At 46.9% G+C, this 15,289-nt stretch overlaps 1 protein-coding gene across 2 annotated transcripts in view; it reads right to left on the reverse strand.

The window, feature by feature from the left end:
- Positions 1-15,289, reverse strand: part of ARID3A (AT-rich interaction domain 3A) — a 211,397-nt gene that overhangs the window by 48,918 nt on the left and 147,190 nt on the right. For both annotated transcript variants that reach the window (XM_085638946.1, XM_085638947.1), the window contains exons 5-8: positions 7,046-7,229; positions 6,687-6,922; positions 5,959-6,213; positions 2,905-2,997 (exon numbers count right to left, since the gene is read on the reverse strand). In XM_085638946.1, coding sequence (XP_085495072.1) covers positions 2,905-2,997; positions 5,959-6,213; positions 6,687-6,922; positions 7,046-7,229 — 768 coding nt within the window. The remainder of the gene's footprint in view (positions 1-2,904; positions 2,998-5,958; positions 6,214-6,686; positions 6,923-7,045; positions 7,230-15,289) is intronic.

The raw sequence follows: 15,289 nt of genomic DNA on the forward strand, positions 1-15,289 counted from the left end.
AGATCTTGGCATTGATTTAATTGGGACCAAGTGTTTTTGGGAATGTTCAGCACAGGGTTGAGGGACAGGGGGTACCGTACTCATGGACTGTGAAGTCGGTGTCAAGTCTTTCATCTCAAAGTCTACGTCAGAGACAGAACTGCCCTCAACGAGAACGCCTCTTTTTTCACTATGGAATCTTCAGGATATTATTCTTCCTCTTCACTGACGTTATCATAGCTGAAGATGTTAGGAGTGTCCTCAAAGCTCCCGCGCTGCATTTCGAACCAACGTGCTCGGCGGTCTGGGAGTGATGTCTTCGAGCAGAATGAGTGACAGGCCTTGCAATCCACTTCTCTGTTCCGGTGACAAAAACAGATTACATTCCGGACGTGAGTTGGTCCGTGGATACTTTGTGTGACAGCGATGGCAGAAAGGGAAAGGCATCCGTTCCATCACCAGCAGGCATTCTCTGCAGAACCTGGTGGAGAGTGAATATGATGGCCCTGTAGGGGGCGAGGTTGAAACGCGTCAACTCGACGAGCGAAGATCTTGATAGGCAAGATAGTAAAGCGCAATCAAACAATACCGCAGCGCAACCAAACACGTGTGAACCAGACAGCAGAAAGAAAACAATCTAACAATGGAGTCAATGCCAATGCACATTATCACCAAGAGGAGGGGTCACTCAAACTTGTGACTCAAAAGCCTTCTTCAAGAAAAAAAAGTGTACACATCCGGATCCAACACTAGATTGCAGGAGTATGCAAAGCTTGTGTATCTACAGCTGCACATGCCTCGAACTACTTAAAACACAAAAGGTCTGCAGGATACTATGTCCTTCTGACGTCACTTGACAAGCACCTTTGGCAACCATGATTCTTTGGTTTCCGGAGCCCCCTCTGCTAGGTCTCCAAGCAAAGGGTGCAGGTGGGTTCTGTGGCAAGTACAGAGATATGAAAGGGCCAGATTAAATGGCTCTTGCACCTCAGTTTAAGCTACACAATGTGCTGGCTACCACACTCCCCAAAAGACAACTGCAGACACCTCCCCAAATTAATCTCCATTACATGCCACTCATCAACAGACATACTCCATGCACCTGGCAGACCGTACACCTTGAGCTACAGGAGGTTGTACTACATACATCACTGATCTCTTCGCTGGACAGTAGGTGTGAAACAAATCCCTGCCACCTCTGCACCTTCTAAACATCCTTCTCCATCCAGCCTACAGCACACACAGTGCACACACAAGACCTGCTAAGGTGTCTTCACCAAATCCTCCTGGTATTGCTTACGAAGAACCCATCACTCACCTCCAAGTCACATGCCGCATTCACCACTCTGGGCAGATAACCTCACACCTGACCCACAGACTCCCTGAATTCTGCTGATGCAACACTGTCCTTCAGGAGCTCATCTCCTGGAGAAACACCCAGAGTTCATGACTTACTCCACAACCATTGAACACAACAAACATTAAGCAAATTATCACCGATAAACCCACACCAAAGGCAACACAGTCTACTTCTGGTCTTCTCCACCACAAGGAACACGAGTGGCAGTCCTCACTGCTGCTGGACTGGTCCAACACGCTCTGTCTGCAATACGCTTCCACTACACATCCAGCGTAGACAACATGCACCCTTCAAACCGCTGAACTGCACAATCAAGGAGTACCCCAATGAATACTGCATGGAGACAGCTGCACATCCTTTGAAAATATCAAGGACCTCCTGTAAGGTATGTAGATCAATTCCTAGGACAGGGCAACAAATATAGTCGGTAATAAATTCCTAGGCAATCAAATAAGGATGAATATCACAATAAATGTATTTTTCAAAAACAGGAAACATGAATTATCTAATAAAGCACAGTGTACCACTCAATTATAAAAAAAAGCTTCTTTCTTTATTATAAAGAAGAACTAATCTGTTCTGTAAAAAACTTTTAAAAAAAGGAACACATTTTTCCAATACAACAAATAAAAAAATCTAATATTCTATGGTTATTTCCTAAATTATTAAAATCATACACCATATAATTTTAGTATAATAACCAGAAAAGATGATACATGTACAATAAAATATAGATCAACAATCATTAAAATACAATGCGGCAATGGGTCGTCTTCGACGCGTGTTTCGGCGCACTAGCGCCTTCGTCAGGGAAGCCACACAATTTTCTAATAACCGAGGAATAAACACGTGTGTTTATGAAGAATTCTATTAAAAATATGTATAATCACTTATAATAGCGTAATTATTTGCCGATCATCATTGGCGTATACAGCTTATATTTATAGAAGGAACCGATGAGGAGGCGAGAAAGACCAATATTGTCTAACTATAATGTCGATGTATATGTCAAATTCGTGATATTCTAATCTTGGATTGATAAAACAGAGGTATTAATTTCTTGTCCTCGATCCAAGTCTAATGATGAAAGACCATGGTTAAGAAAGGGCGCGCCTCAACGTTCTCTTCTGATCCTGGAAGACTTCCTCCAAACGTTTGTTACCGCACATCAGACCTCACCAACAACCTAGCCTCCCTCGAAGACTATCCCCCCTTGAGCACTGTCTAATATCCCAGTAGAGAACAGACAGATGCCGCTCACCAGAATCAAATCTTTATTGCACAGGGCATCTTCCTGGGTACAGTCAAGCCAGGCAAACCTTCCCACTGCTCAAGCAGACACTTCATGTCCAATCAGACCCCTACCCTTCCTCTGAGATGTCCTTAAACAGCAGCCCTGCAGTTGTAAAACAGAATCAACGACAAAGCCCTGTTAAAGGATGAACCTAGAGTAAGATACGGATGGCTGCAACATTTAGCACCAGCGGCTAAAACTTCAGACTGCTAGAACGTTAGGGGTGCCATCCAGACTGTAAAAGAAGGCGTCTGGGTTGAGAGCTGCTCACCTGTGTAGACGATGCCGTTGATTTCCACGGACATGCTGATGCTGTTTGTGCCGTTCGTTGTGAGGCTGATGGCAGAGTCCTGCCGGCTGTCACCTGGAGGGGAAGGAAACGAACCGTAATAGTCCCCCACAAGCAAGTACACCGTGAGAATCAGTAGGATATATATGAAGCACATATACTTAAACAAGGGGAAGCAACACCACAGCCTGTCAGAAGAGAGGAACATCTAAATGAAATATAACCCAATGTTCACGAAGAATGAGGGTGAAGGACATACAAGGGAACGAGAACTCCCAAAGGAAGGATGAAGGACTGCTGGGAACGCTCTTTCATTCGCTTTTAAAAATCGCACAGCTGCAACGAGTCTGGGAGGTCAGACAGTGGTCTGTATATGGCCGTGGTTCATATCGCTCAGAGTCGAACCATACTGGACAGCAGTCAGCAAGGATGGAGAGTACCAATGCACAGTTGAGCGACTGCGTATATTGGACAGTGACCTGTTAGAGCAGGCGTCCCAAAGGACATGATGGTCGCGGCATCATTCAACAGGGGTGCATGGAGTCTATTACTCAGCATCAGGGGGTCCCTACGCTTCCATGGTAGTGGAACGCATGATGGCGGGGAGGTACAAGTAGGATGGAGCACAGAGAGAGGTAAGGGTGGGAGAGGGGGCTGGTATGCACAGGTGGGCCCAGAAATGCGGAGGAGGCTGGTGTGCACAGGTGGGCCAGAAATGCGGAGGAGGCTGGTATGCACAGGTGGGCCCAGAAATGCTGAGGAGGCTGGTGTGCACAGGTGGGCCAGAAATGCGGAGGAGGCTGGTATGCACAGGTGGGCCCAGAAATGCTGAGAAGGCTGGTGTGCACAGGTGGGCCAGAAATGCTGAGGAGGCTGGTGTGCACAGGTGGGCCAGAAATGCGGAGGAGGCTGGAATGCACAGGTGGGCCCAGAAATGCTGAGGAGACTGGTATGCACAGGTGGGCCCAGAAATGCTGAGGAGGCTGGTGTGCACAGGTGGGCCCAGAAATGCTGAGGAGACTGGTATGCACAGGTGGGCCCAGAAATGCTGAGGAGACTGGTATGCACAGGTGGGCCCAGAAATGCTGAGGAGGCTGGTGTGCACAGGTGGGCCCAGAAATGCTGAGGAGGCTGGTATGCACAGGTGGGCCCAGAAATGCTGAGGAGGCTGGTGTGCACAGGTGGGCCAGAAATGCGGAGGAGGCTGGTGTGCACAGGTGGGCCAGAAATGCTAAGAAAGCGTCCAGTTAGAAACTCAGCAAAGAGAGAAACCAGCGCGTGGGAACGCGGGACGGCATGAGGAGATGGCAGATGCTCAGCACGCTGGGATAGGGCGCTGGGCAGGATGTAGAAGACGTCTCCTGCGGGGGCAGGCAAGTGAACACTAGATAGCAGGAGTCTGCAGCGCATGCGAATCTATAGCCACAATTGTGCCTAGGGACGGGGTGCGCCGAGGAACAAAGATGGCACTGCTGTCCACTCCTGTCTAGACTAATGTATCGGAACTAATAGAAACAGTTCTCAATATGTATGGAACGCAGAATGGTTCAGACATGTTGCTCACCAAGGGGCACTAGCACCAGTGTCGCTGCTTGTATGCGAATAATGCACGAAATGTAAGGGGGCGAGGGCTCGCACAGATAATAGGGTGCAACCAGCACACGCAAGAGGCAGCCCATTGGGCAAACGGAGACCACAGAGAAGCAGCAGCACAGGTCAGGCTGAACCTCACCAGAAAGAGACCACATTTCTGGATTTTCAGACATTGGTACCAATGTAATAACCCTGTTTATTTAGCAAACTACTCAGTCTTAGTGGGCGCTTTTACACTGAGGAACGGGTTAAGTGGTAAAAATGCAAAAGGGTCTGCACAGGTCTGAAGTAGGGCTTTACAGAACTACAGAGTAACGTAGCACCTGCAGCCGCCCTCTGGCGATGATCCAGAGCTCTTAAAAGCGCAATTTGCAGCGCCCCCCCCACACTCGTCTCCACAGCGCTCAATATATATAAACCAGGGTTTAGCAATACTTCCCATCCCCTAATAGAATTGGATGCCAATACGTAATGCACATCCTGCAGGGATGATCTGTGCACAGCCTGTAGTCTGGCTCAGCCTCTTCCGAGTTGGAAGGCGTGACAGGGAGCGCCAGGGCAGTCTCGCCATTCTATCACAGCAGCCAGTTATGTGGGCACTTCAGGGAATGCTCAGTCATGGTTGAGGCTGAAGTACAGACGCTGCACGCTGACGAGATACCTCGACTGATGAGGCTCAGAGGCAGCAGATGTGGGGGACAGAGGGGCTGCAGGTACAAGCGCTATACATTGAAGAGATACCTCGACTGATGAGGCTCAGAGGCAGCAGATGTGGGGGACAGAGGGGCTGCAGCTACAAGCGCTATACATTGAAGAGATACCTCGACTGATGAGGCTCAGAGGCAGCAGATGTGGGGGACAGAGGGGCTGCAGCTACAAGCGCTATACATTGAAGAGATACCTCGACTGATGAGGCTCAGAGGCAGCAGGTGTGGGGGTCAGAGGGGCTGCAGGTACAAGCGCTATACATTGATGAGATACCTCGACTGATGAGGCTCAGAGGCAGCAGGTGTGGGGGTCAGAGGGGCTGCAGGTACAAGCGCTATACATTGATGAGATACCTCGACTGATGAGGCTCAGAGGCAGATGTTGAAGGTTTGGGGTCTAAAGGCACAAGCGCTGCACACAGAGGATGTCTAGGCTGCGGATGCTCAGAGGAGACCAGTGTTGGAGGCTGGGGAGACCTGAAGGTACAACTGCTCCGCACTGATAAGATACTTAACTGTTGGTGCTCAGAAGAGAACAATGAGGGGGAGCTGCTGGTACAAGTGGTATATGGTACTGAGATGCGTTCACTGCTGGTGCTCAGAAGAGGCCGATGTAGGGGATGAAAGGGGAGGGCAGGTACCAGTGCTCCGCATTGACAAGATATCTTGGTGTTCGAAGGAGGCAGATGTTGGGTGCAGTGTGCTGAAGGTACAAGCGCTGGCATGGAGGACATACCTTGGCTGTTGATGCGTATACTCATGGGCAGCTGGGAAGACATGGCAAGCAGATTGTGCTGAATGGCTCTCTGCATCGCTCGCTGCTGCTCCTCACTGCTCAGACCCAGCTTCTTTTCTGGGGGCTCCCCACATTCCATCTTCTCCCTTAGATTCTCCAAAGCCACAGCCTGTGCTGCAGCCGCCGCCTTTTGGTGGCCACTTAAAGATACTGGAACCCGGGCTGGGACAGCTATTGGTACAGACACCTCATCTTCTGAAAGAAACCGATGGAGTCACTGTCAGGCAGTGGAAATGTACAGCAGATTGTAAGAAGCAGACAACAGGTGGCATCGCCAGGATATGGCATGCGTAGTGCTGGCAGAGTTAATGCACACGAAGGGCTAGCTTAGACAGGGAGACCTCAAACAGGACTGTGCTTGTGAAAGGCTTGTTGTACATGTGCTCACGCACTGGAGTGAAAACTGCACGCGAGTGTCACCAGCCTCAACTCCACACCATAACCACACCCAACCTGTCCCCATCAACCTCACGCTCTGCCCCACCCCCATCTCCCCTTCACTTATTCTCTACCACCTCTGTCTCTGCCCCGCTGTACACACTCAATACACCTTAAAAAGCCGCCATATCCCGGTCTGTCTCGCTCACTCTCCAATATCTCAGCCCTTTGCTATAGCACCAGCAGCTAACGTGTCGACACAACACCTGCACACACGCACTCCTTCTTACCTTTCTTGATTTTCAGATTTGCAGGGCCTCCGTTGGTGGTGCCAGATAGCCCAAGTCCTTGGAGTTTCGGGGGAGACAGCAAGTTTGGGGCCCCACTGGGAGAGTAGGTAAAGAGGCTGCCACCAAAGCCTGAGCGCCGCCCCTCTCTCCGGTTGCTATCAATGGCAGCCTGCAGCTCGTTGGGGTTACTGAGCGCTTTCTTGTCACATTCATAGGGGTAAAGGTACTTCATGTATCTGCGGAAGCATGGGAGGGGACACAGTGAGCAGCTGTAAGTTCACTCGCTCAGGGATCACACGAGTGCAATGCATGAGTAGGTACGCAATGAGAGCGGCAAGGGTGGCGCACGCAGTACTCACTGAGTCCGGAGTGTGAAGGCCGCACTGGTAATAGAGGTAGGTAGGTTGAGACCTTTGGTGATCTCCCGCCACAACTTCTTGTTGATCACCTCCACGAGGCCACCCTTCTCGGTGACGAGAACGTACAGCATGTACAGGTCCAGGACCTGCTTGGCCATGATGGGGATCCGGTTAACAGGGGTCCCTGAAAGGAATGGCTAGAATCAGCAAGGGGACAAAAGAAGACTTACAAAGAGGGAGCAACAAGTGGAAGTTCAGCAAACGAAAGGGCTTCTCTCAAAACAAAGGTCAGACTTCAAAGACCCTACCTACAGTGCTTCAACTCAACTATTCACCATTGTACTCCACAGCTCCATCACCAAATTTCACCTTGTCCTGAACTATCTTTGACAAACGTAAAACACTCAAGACCATAAAAACCACTGAGTGCCACAGAAGACATGGTGAGTTGACACCAGAACTAAATTCCTTCTTCTATAGACAAAGGACCCCAGAAAGACTGTGGATGAAAACCCACCAGTGACAAATACACTCTGCAAAATTATAAAATCCCTATAAAAAAAGGCAAAGGTCGCACTACCCTCAGCACACCTCAGAAACAATCATCAGAGAAACTACACAAAAATGTTTCTGAATCCAGAATGTGTCAACTCTAAAGTGGCCTCTCTCAAAATAGAAGTGATTCCCTGGGAAAAGCACTGCATCTCAAAAAGGCAAAGAACTGGACAAATATAGTAAGTTGAAACAAATGATGGTAACCTAATTTACTAAGGATAAGTTACTTACCTGTAATCCTAGTTCTCTTCCAGGGAAATTGTCAGAGTCATAAGCACTGAATATTTACGCCCATGTGTGGGGACCCTGAAGGGGATATAATATATACATACACACACACACACACACACACACACACACATATTACATATATAGTTTAAGCAAAAATATGTACCATCAAAAAGGACACAGTAGATAGTTATAGTTACAACCTAGTTTCCATAGGAAATCTCAAAATTCTATTTAAAATAACTTTGGCGCCGGTTGACGAATCCTCGCGAAATTTTCAAAACAAATGGGGCGCTCCGTTCAGCTCCTACCCTGAAAGTCTTGGGGTGATTCGCCAAGCGGGGGCCGAGAAAAAGGGGGGGGGGGGTCCCCATGCATTTTTCCATAGGACCTTTAGTCGCAGCTAACAGAATTACGTGAAATTTGGCAGAGAGGTAGCCATAAGGTCAAGGAAGTGCCTTTGAAGGTCTGGTGTAATCTGTTCAGTATTTCCTGTGAAAATAGCATTTAAAAGCATATCAATATCTATACGCGCGCACTGTGCGCGCACCCTGCCGTGCGCAATTCTGATTGGTTGTTAGATGTCGGTAAACATTCGAATCGGTCGAAACCAGGAAGTGTCGGCCGCCATTTTGTCTCTCGCAGTCTGAGGCGTTGAAAAACAAAGGTGGAGAACGTGAAAAGGGGGCTGAGTGGACAGTTCCTGACCCCCTAGCCTTGGTCAGGGGGTCACAGAAGGACCCCCAAGGGAGAAAAAAACATTATTTTTTTTTAAATCACGAGGTGCGCGCACCGCGCGCGCATGGCAAGCACTGAGAACCGTGGTTGCTCAGTGCGCGAAGCGCACCGTGCGCCCACAGCGCGTGCACGGTGAAAAACCTGAAAAAAATAAAAATACATAACTTAGCATTTAAAAAACCGTACAAATTCACTGAAAAAAACCATAGGTTTCACACACGTTATAGTTACGAATTAGCATTTAAAAAACCTTGCAAATTCACTTAAAAAACCATAGGTTTCACACATGTTATAGTTAGCTGGACGTCAGATATTACATCACTGATGACATATCTGTCTTTATGAATAATAAATATTTGTAATATATGTATAGCTAAAGATTAATGAAAGAAGACATGGGTAAATAAGTGTCTAAATACAGTGATGTAATATCTGACGTCATCAGCAGAGGATTGCGGTCGCGTGAGTTATAGTTGCCTGCACTAACTATAACGGGGGAATTTCATTGGTTTTTTACGAGTGAAATGTCCAGCTAAAGTGAATATATATATATATATATATATATATATATATATATATATATACACACATATACATACACACACATACACACACACACACTTACATACATACCCCCCGCTGTGTTGAGGGCTAAAAATGCCTTTTGTACATTGCATTTTCCTGTAATAAACCATATAGAAGACTCTAGCATTTCTGATGTCAGAAAATGACAGCACAGGGATTCGAAATAAAGCCTTTATTGGAGAGAAAAAATTGCAAGGGAGAGCAAAGGCATTGTTAGCCCATAGGCTGCATTGAAAACACAAAACAAATGGAAACTGGCATCGTGCCTTTAAGGCCCCTCTGACATCCTGTATCCCATCATGCTTAGGAGTGACTGATAAGTCAGTTCTTTTTTAAGGAGACATGAAGAATTTCAGTATGCCAGATTCGTCTGGGGAGGAGGGAGGATTGCTTAGGAGTTTGATGAGGATTCCCCTAGAAGAGAACTAGGATTACAGGTAAGTAACTTATTCTTCTCTTCCAGGGGATCCTCATCAATATAGGGATTCTACCATGTATTATGTGAATATATATGCACCCATGTGTGTGCTGCTATTTTTATTTGAAGTGATTAGCCATACGTGAAAAATGGTGCAAAAGGATCAGAGCTCCTTCTCTCAATTTGTGGGAAGGGCAATGTTTAAAAAAATTGTAAAATACCCCTCACACACTGAAACCCGATTCAGTGTCATGCTTCATCATTGGGGTCTTCCCGCCCCTCTACGGGACGGGGCATGCTACGACTTACGTAGATGCAGGAGCACTTTATTCAGCGATTGGTGAGAATGTGTAGTGCGTCCGATCGTTAAAAGAAAATGTGAGATGGTTAAAAATTCTCTGGCTAGTGGAATGAAAATACTTTATTGTCTTCCCTGGCTGAGAATAGTAAAAGTGGGGAGGTGTAGATGGTGTACTATAATGAGTCACCTCCTACAAGGTCGATATGTTTCAGAAGCGATCCCGGTTACACCTCAATGGGTGATAGAATAAATGTACATATGCCCGATAGTCACAAACACTGTCATTTGTTCCCTGTTATGGGAGTAGAAAGATATACCACTTGTATATCTTAAGAACTTTTGAATTTTATCGTGATCGCTCCATGAGCTCACACGAGCGGTGTAGGGCGCCTTCAAATAGACAATGCTGGAAGGAGCGCGATCACCAAAGGAAGTACCTTCTCGTGGTTCATCGCAACCTAACGACTATAGTTTGAAAAGAGGTCACAAGGCCAGAGACCACAGCCTTAAAAAAATGGGCAATGTCTGTAGTGTTAAAAGCATTGACGGTAGTGTGAATCAACGCCCCAAAATGTAGTGGGAGATCGGTATTAAGAAGCGCATGTACCTCTGTACAGGTGTTAGCCACGTGAAGGATGAGGGTCTCACGGGCAGATGTGAGATCAACTTATTTTTGGGACAATAATGCGCTTATTCTGCTCAATTTGTTGAACTCTGCCTTCAAAGTCGGAATGGAAGGCCAAATCGAGATGTCGAGCCTCCCATGCCGGGGTGGACAAAGAGGCAAACTCAGGACCCTGGTCAGAATGAAAGATGCCACATGCAAAAATTCCCACAAAGACACGCAAATCCCTGATGACAGTTTGTGTGTCAGCACTGCGTTGTGGCCAAACCCAAAGAAAACATGTGCACAAATCAACTGCAACCAAGATAAACTTATACGCAGTATCAGAAGAAAATGGACCGCAGTGATCTAAATAAACTCAATTGAATGGCTTATTCGAAATGTACAGCTGTGTTTGTGGCGGGCGTGCTGCTGTTGACCGTTTAATCTGCTGACAAATGTCACAAGAAAGCACATAATTACGGGTTTGTTTATATAACCCACGCCACCAGTAACGTTGCTGTAAGACAGAGACAGTCGCCGAAACGCCTGCATGAGCCGAGGCCATGCCTTCGTGTGCGGCTGTTATCAAAGCTTGTCTGCGGTCCTGGTTGGGAATCAACCTGTCACCAACGTCATTAATTCTCACATAGGGAACTTTATCGGGTCTTAAATGATAAGAGAATTTTGAAGGGAAACCCTATGGGTATGTACTTCCCTTCTCTGTAGCAGCTATAGCTGCCAAGATGTCATCATCAATCTTAATCAGTAGCAGCAGTTACAAGATCCATGACTAAGTGGCTACTGCCGTTTTAGCTGCTTCGTCAGCCAAACTGTTACCGACCGCGTGTACTCCTACGCGCTGGTGGCCAAGAGTATGAATTACTTGTGTGAGAGGCAGACGTTCTTTAAGCTCTGCGACTCGAACCCAAAGCATTTTATGCTTAATTGCGCTGCCTTTAGAATCACAACAGTCATTCTGAGACCAAAAGAATAAGTTGTCATTAAAAGACTGAACACAGTAATAAGAGACCCTTACAATCAAGGTAGCCACCATTAGGATCAGAAAACTCCAGTGCTAGCAACAGAGCTCGTAGCTCCGCTAACTGGGTGGTACAGTCCCCTAGAGCCTGCGTGTGCACGACACTGGACTTGAACTCACCGTTCACAATGGTACCTGCCACTATTGGGCAAGCTGCCGAGTAAGAATGTTTTGATCCGGTCGCCTGTTGCACTGAACCGTCGTATCAATGATACAACGGTAGTCCTCGAGCGGACGCATAGACAGAGGAGCAGGATGAACACATTCATACTGTAAGAACTCCTGAGTTTGCAGTGAGGAGTCACAGATATAGGGGACATCAGATGATGTCAACGAAGTAGCCCATTGTATCCAACGCGGATGTAAAGCTTTTGAGTTTGGCACACTGGCTCTCGTTACAGCTTCAAGAGCAGAATATGGTGTTACAACCATCATACGTTTTCCTTGCGCCAGTTTACGTTCCTTTATGATCGCCTTCTGGACTGCGGAGTTAACAAATGTGACTTGTAAGCAATAGGTACTGCGTCACCTTCATTAAATGTCAAGTAGGTGAAACCCACTGCCCCTGGCACAATTCTTATCACCAGGTTTGTGTGGTTTTCACGCGTTAAGTATTTAGATTCAATAAGATCAGACTGCAAGGATTGCAGAATAGCGGAATGTTCCGGGAGCCAGCAGGCTTTTGTAAAGGTAGGTTGTATCAAGGTATACGGCGGCTTGATACGCTGGGCATAATCCGGAATGTAAGTTCGTCCGAAGTTTAAAAATCCCAGCAAGGATTGCAATTTTTTCAGTTGTAGGAGAACGCAAATGTGCGCATTTCTCCAGGAAGTGAGGCGCCAGGCCTCTACCTTCATTATTGAGCTCGTAGCCCAGGAACAACCTGTGTACTCTGCAATGTGTGATTTTACAAAGTAAAATTTGTAACCGTAGTCCACGCGACAAAGATGCGGCCATAATTCGTCGTCCATGAGATAAATATCAACAACGTACGAGTACGCATCAGGGTCTATGACGTCTAACAGAGACAACACGTGCGGCAAAAATGCCCGGGCTGTTTTTGTAGCCCATGGCTAATCTTGTAAATTGTTGTTGTTTACCGCCCAGGGTGAGAACGGTCCATTGACTACTTATAGAGGACAGATTGTGGCTAAAAAAGCCATTGGAAATGTCAAGTGTAGTTTTATATTACTACGCACAAGACTGTCTACAAGTCCTGAGCTATGGGTATTCTGAACCGCACAGTTACGACAAAGAGAGTTCAAATGTCAGTAATCCAAAACTAAGTGGTACGACCCATCTGGTTTGGTTACTGTAAAAAGAGGGTTATTCATCTGTGACACACATGTCTCAATCACTCCTTGATACTCCAATTGTTCAAGAATTTCAGAAACGAGAGATTTTGCTTCCCGCCGGAGGGGATATTGGGGTTGTGGTTGTGGCACAGACCGCAATGGTATCTCATGAGGCGGAGAAGTTTTATCCCAGCCCACCTAAGTACGGTACAGTGCCGGTGCAAGCACCAAATCCCACTCTTTCGCAAAAGCCATTGCTTGCTCCTTGGCTACGTTGTGTGAAAAACTAGGGAGGATTACCCCCCTTTGGAGCGGCTAAAACAAAAAGGCGGGTGCCAGTCTGCCTCAGCTAACAAGATGCCATACGAAAAAGTAAGATTTTCCCAAAAAATCCCCTTAATAACACTTTGTATATCACCTTCAATTAAAAGTACAATTTCATATAATCTATCAGGGGGAGCCGTGATGAAAGTTTCAGTTGCTGTCGCCTCCAGAAATGGACGAAGCGCTTGCCACACAATGGTAACCTCCACTGCGCTGTCTAGCGGCGTTACTGCCCAAGTTAGATTCGGAAGGCGGGTTCTCACCGTCCGTGGCATATCTCGCTGTTAAAGCAGCAACTTTCTTTTTCTGAAACGGAGGGCATTGACGAGGAAAATCATCCTGCTTCCCTTGACCGTCAGTCAGACAAGGTTGCTTGCGTCGTTGCGTGGCACTTCGACCTCTGCCGCGATCCTGGCGATCACCTCCATCGGCTTGTGAGCCCGATGTTTCCTGTGAAGTATGAGGAGAACGCTGGTCAAGGATCTGAAACCTGTCAGGAGACCTAATTCTCGCACGGTCGCGCAAATCATAAGTGCGCTCAGATGGTTCGGGTGCCGGTGACGCTGCACGTGACCCTTGTTTCTGTTGTTGCTTTCCCTGTTTTTTATTTTTCCAATTCTTTTTAGGAAAAATTGGATTGGAAGGTCGTCTTTATTAGACTGCACCGTCTGAGTTTGCTGTTGTGCTGGTATTTTAGCAAAAGGCTTAAAACCCAAACTATTGCGTCCAACGGTCTTATAGGCATCGGCATTAATTTTTGGTTTCTCTTCTTCCGGGACAAGACGCAAAGCTTTAGACACTTGAAAGTTAACCGCATCCTCCTTGACATTCGCAAGTATGAGATCAGCAACTACGTCAAACACTCAGACAAGCCTAATCCCCAACTCAACTGCCGCCTCCGGGCCATGCTCATCCTGAACACGCTTAATCACGGAGGGTAGTACAGTCATAGAAGGTGTGCCAAAACACTTTGCATACACCGCTGCGAACATTTTACCCCAAGTCTCACAATCTGTTACCTCTGGTATTAAGTCTTTCTGCAAACTTATTGTCAAGATCCTGTGTTTCTCCACAGGAGAGGTATTAGGAAATACCGCTTCCAGCCGGTCAAATTTCTCAGCAAACCAGTAAGGTAAATCATCCTTATTCTGTGGTCGCTTGCCCATAACCAAATTACCCAGGTGCTCCCATCTGGAGATTGTGGAAAACTTATTGTACTAGAGCCCTATGCACCTCAATCAGGGAGGTGTGTAAGACACGCAATTCTGCGACAGTGGCTGCTAGATAACGTGGATTTGGTGTGTACCCAGCCAAAACTGGCCAAGTGGCCCCATCGGATGGACAAAGGGCCTAACCGGACCGGAGTCACGGTGTGGGGGAGGGCACCATTAAACCAAATACGGTGTTGCCATGCTGAAATCAGCGCCTCTACAGGTGTATATGGCCGATACGCTACAGGTACTGCAGTGGGAGTGTATGTATGGAACAAATTCTCACCGTTCACTGCCGGAAACTTTACCCAAGAGTAAAATACCTCAAAGTGGAAAGCCGGATCATCTCTAAACACAAAGATCAGTGCGATACCAGCGTCTGGCACTCCATATGCCGCCAAATGTTGACAGACTGGGGTGCGGCTATGCGCCGGAACATCAACATCAGCCATAAGGACTAAGAAAAGGAAAACAACTTAAAAGCGTGACAGTGCAACAGGTTCGTCATTCATATGAATGAGAAAGCCTTTTTATAACATCAAGCTTGAAAAGACCTATAATGTATCAATACAGGTAGGTTATGCCATCACCACTGTTTACCGGAAAATAGGAGTGAGGGTATTGTGGACAAGTAGAAGCACTACTAAAGCGTCTCTTAAATAAGTACCAGACCAAACGTTTTGGGCGCCATGTTGCATGGATTCTGCTCATGCACAGAACTATGCGCAGGAAACCAGGACCATGGTGTGTTGTTGTGTACCAAAAAAGCCACCTCAGTGCCCAGAACCCCAATCCGACTAGAATTAGTGTCTCATTCGTTCTCCATATTACAGCAAAGTTACCAATGATTAAACAACCTAGAACATGCGACTTAGTAAACTCTCAGGAATAGTGGGAAACAAGAACACTTTCGGTCACACTCATTCTTGTCCACAACTTGAGT

This window comes from Triturus cristatus, chromosome 12, assembly GCF_964204655.1.
Source record: "Triturus cristatus chromosome 12, aTriCri1.1, whole genome shotgun sequence".
Classification (NCBI taxonomy): domain Eukaryota; kingdom Metazoa; phylum Chordata; class Amphibia; order Caudata; family Salamandridae; genus Triturus; species Triturus cristatus.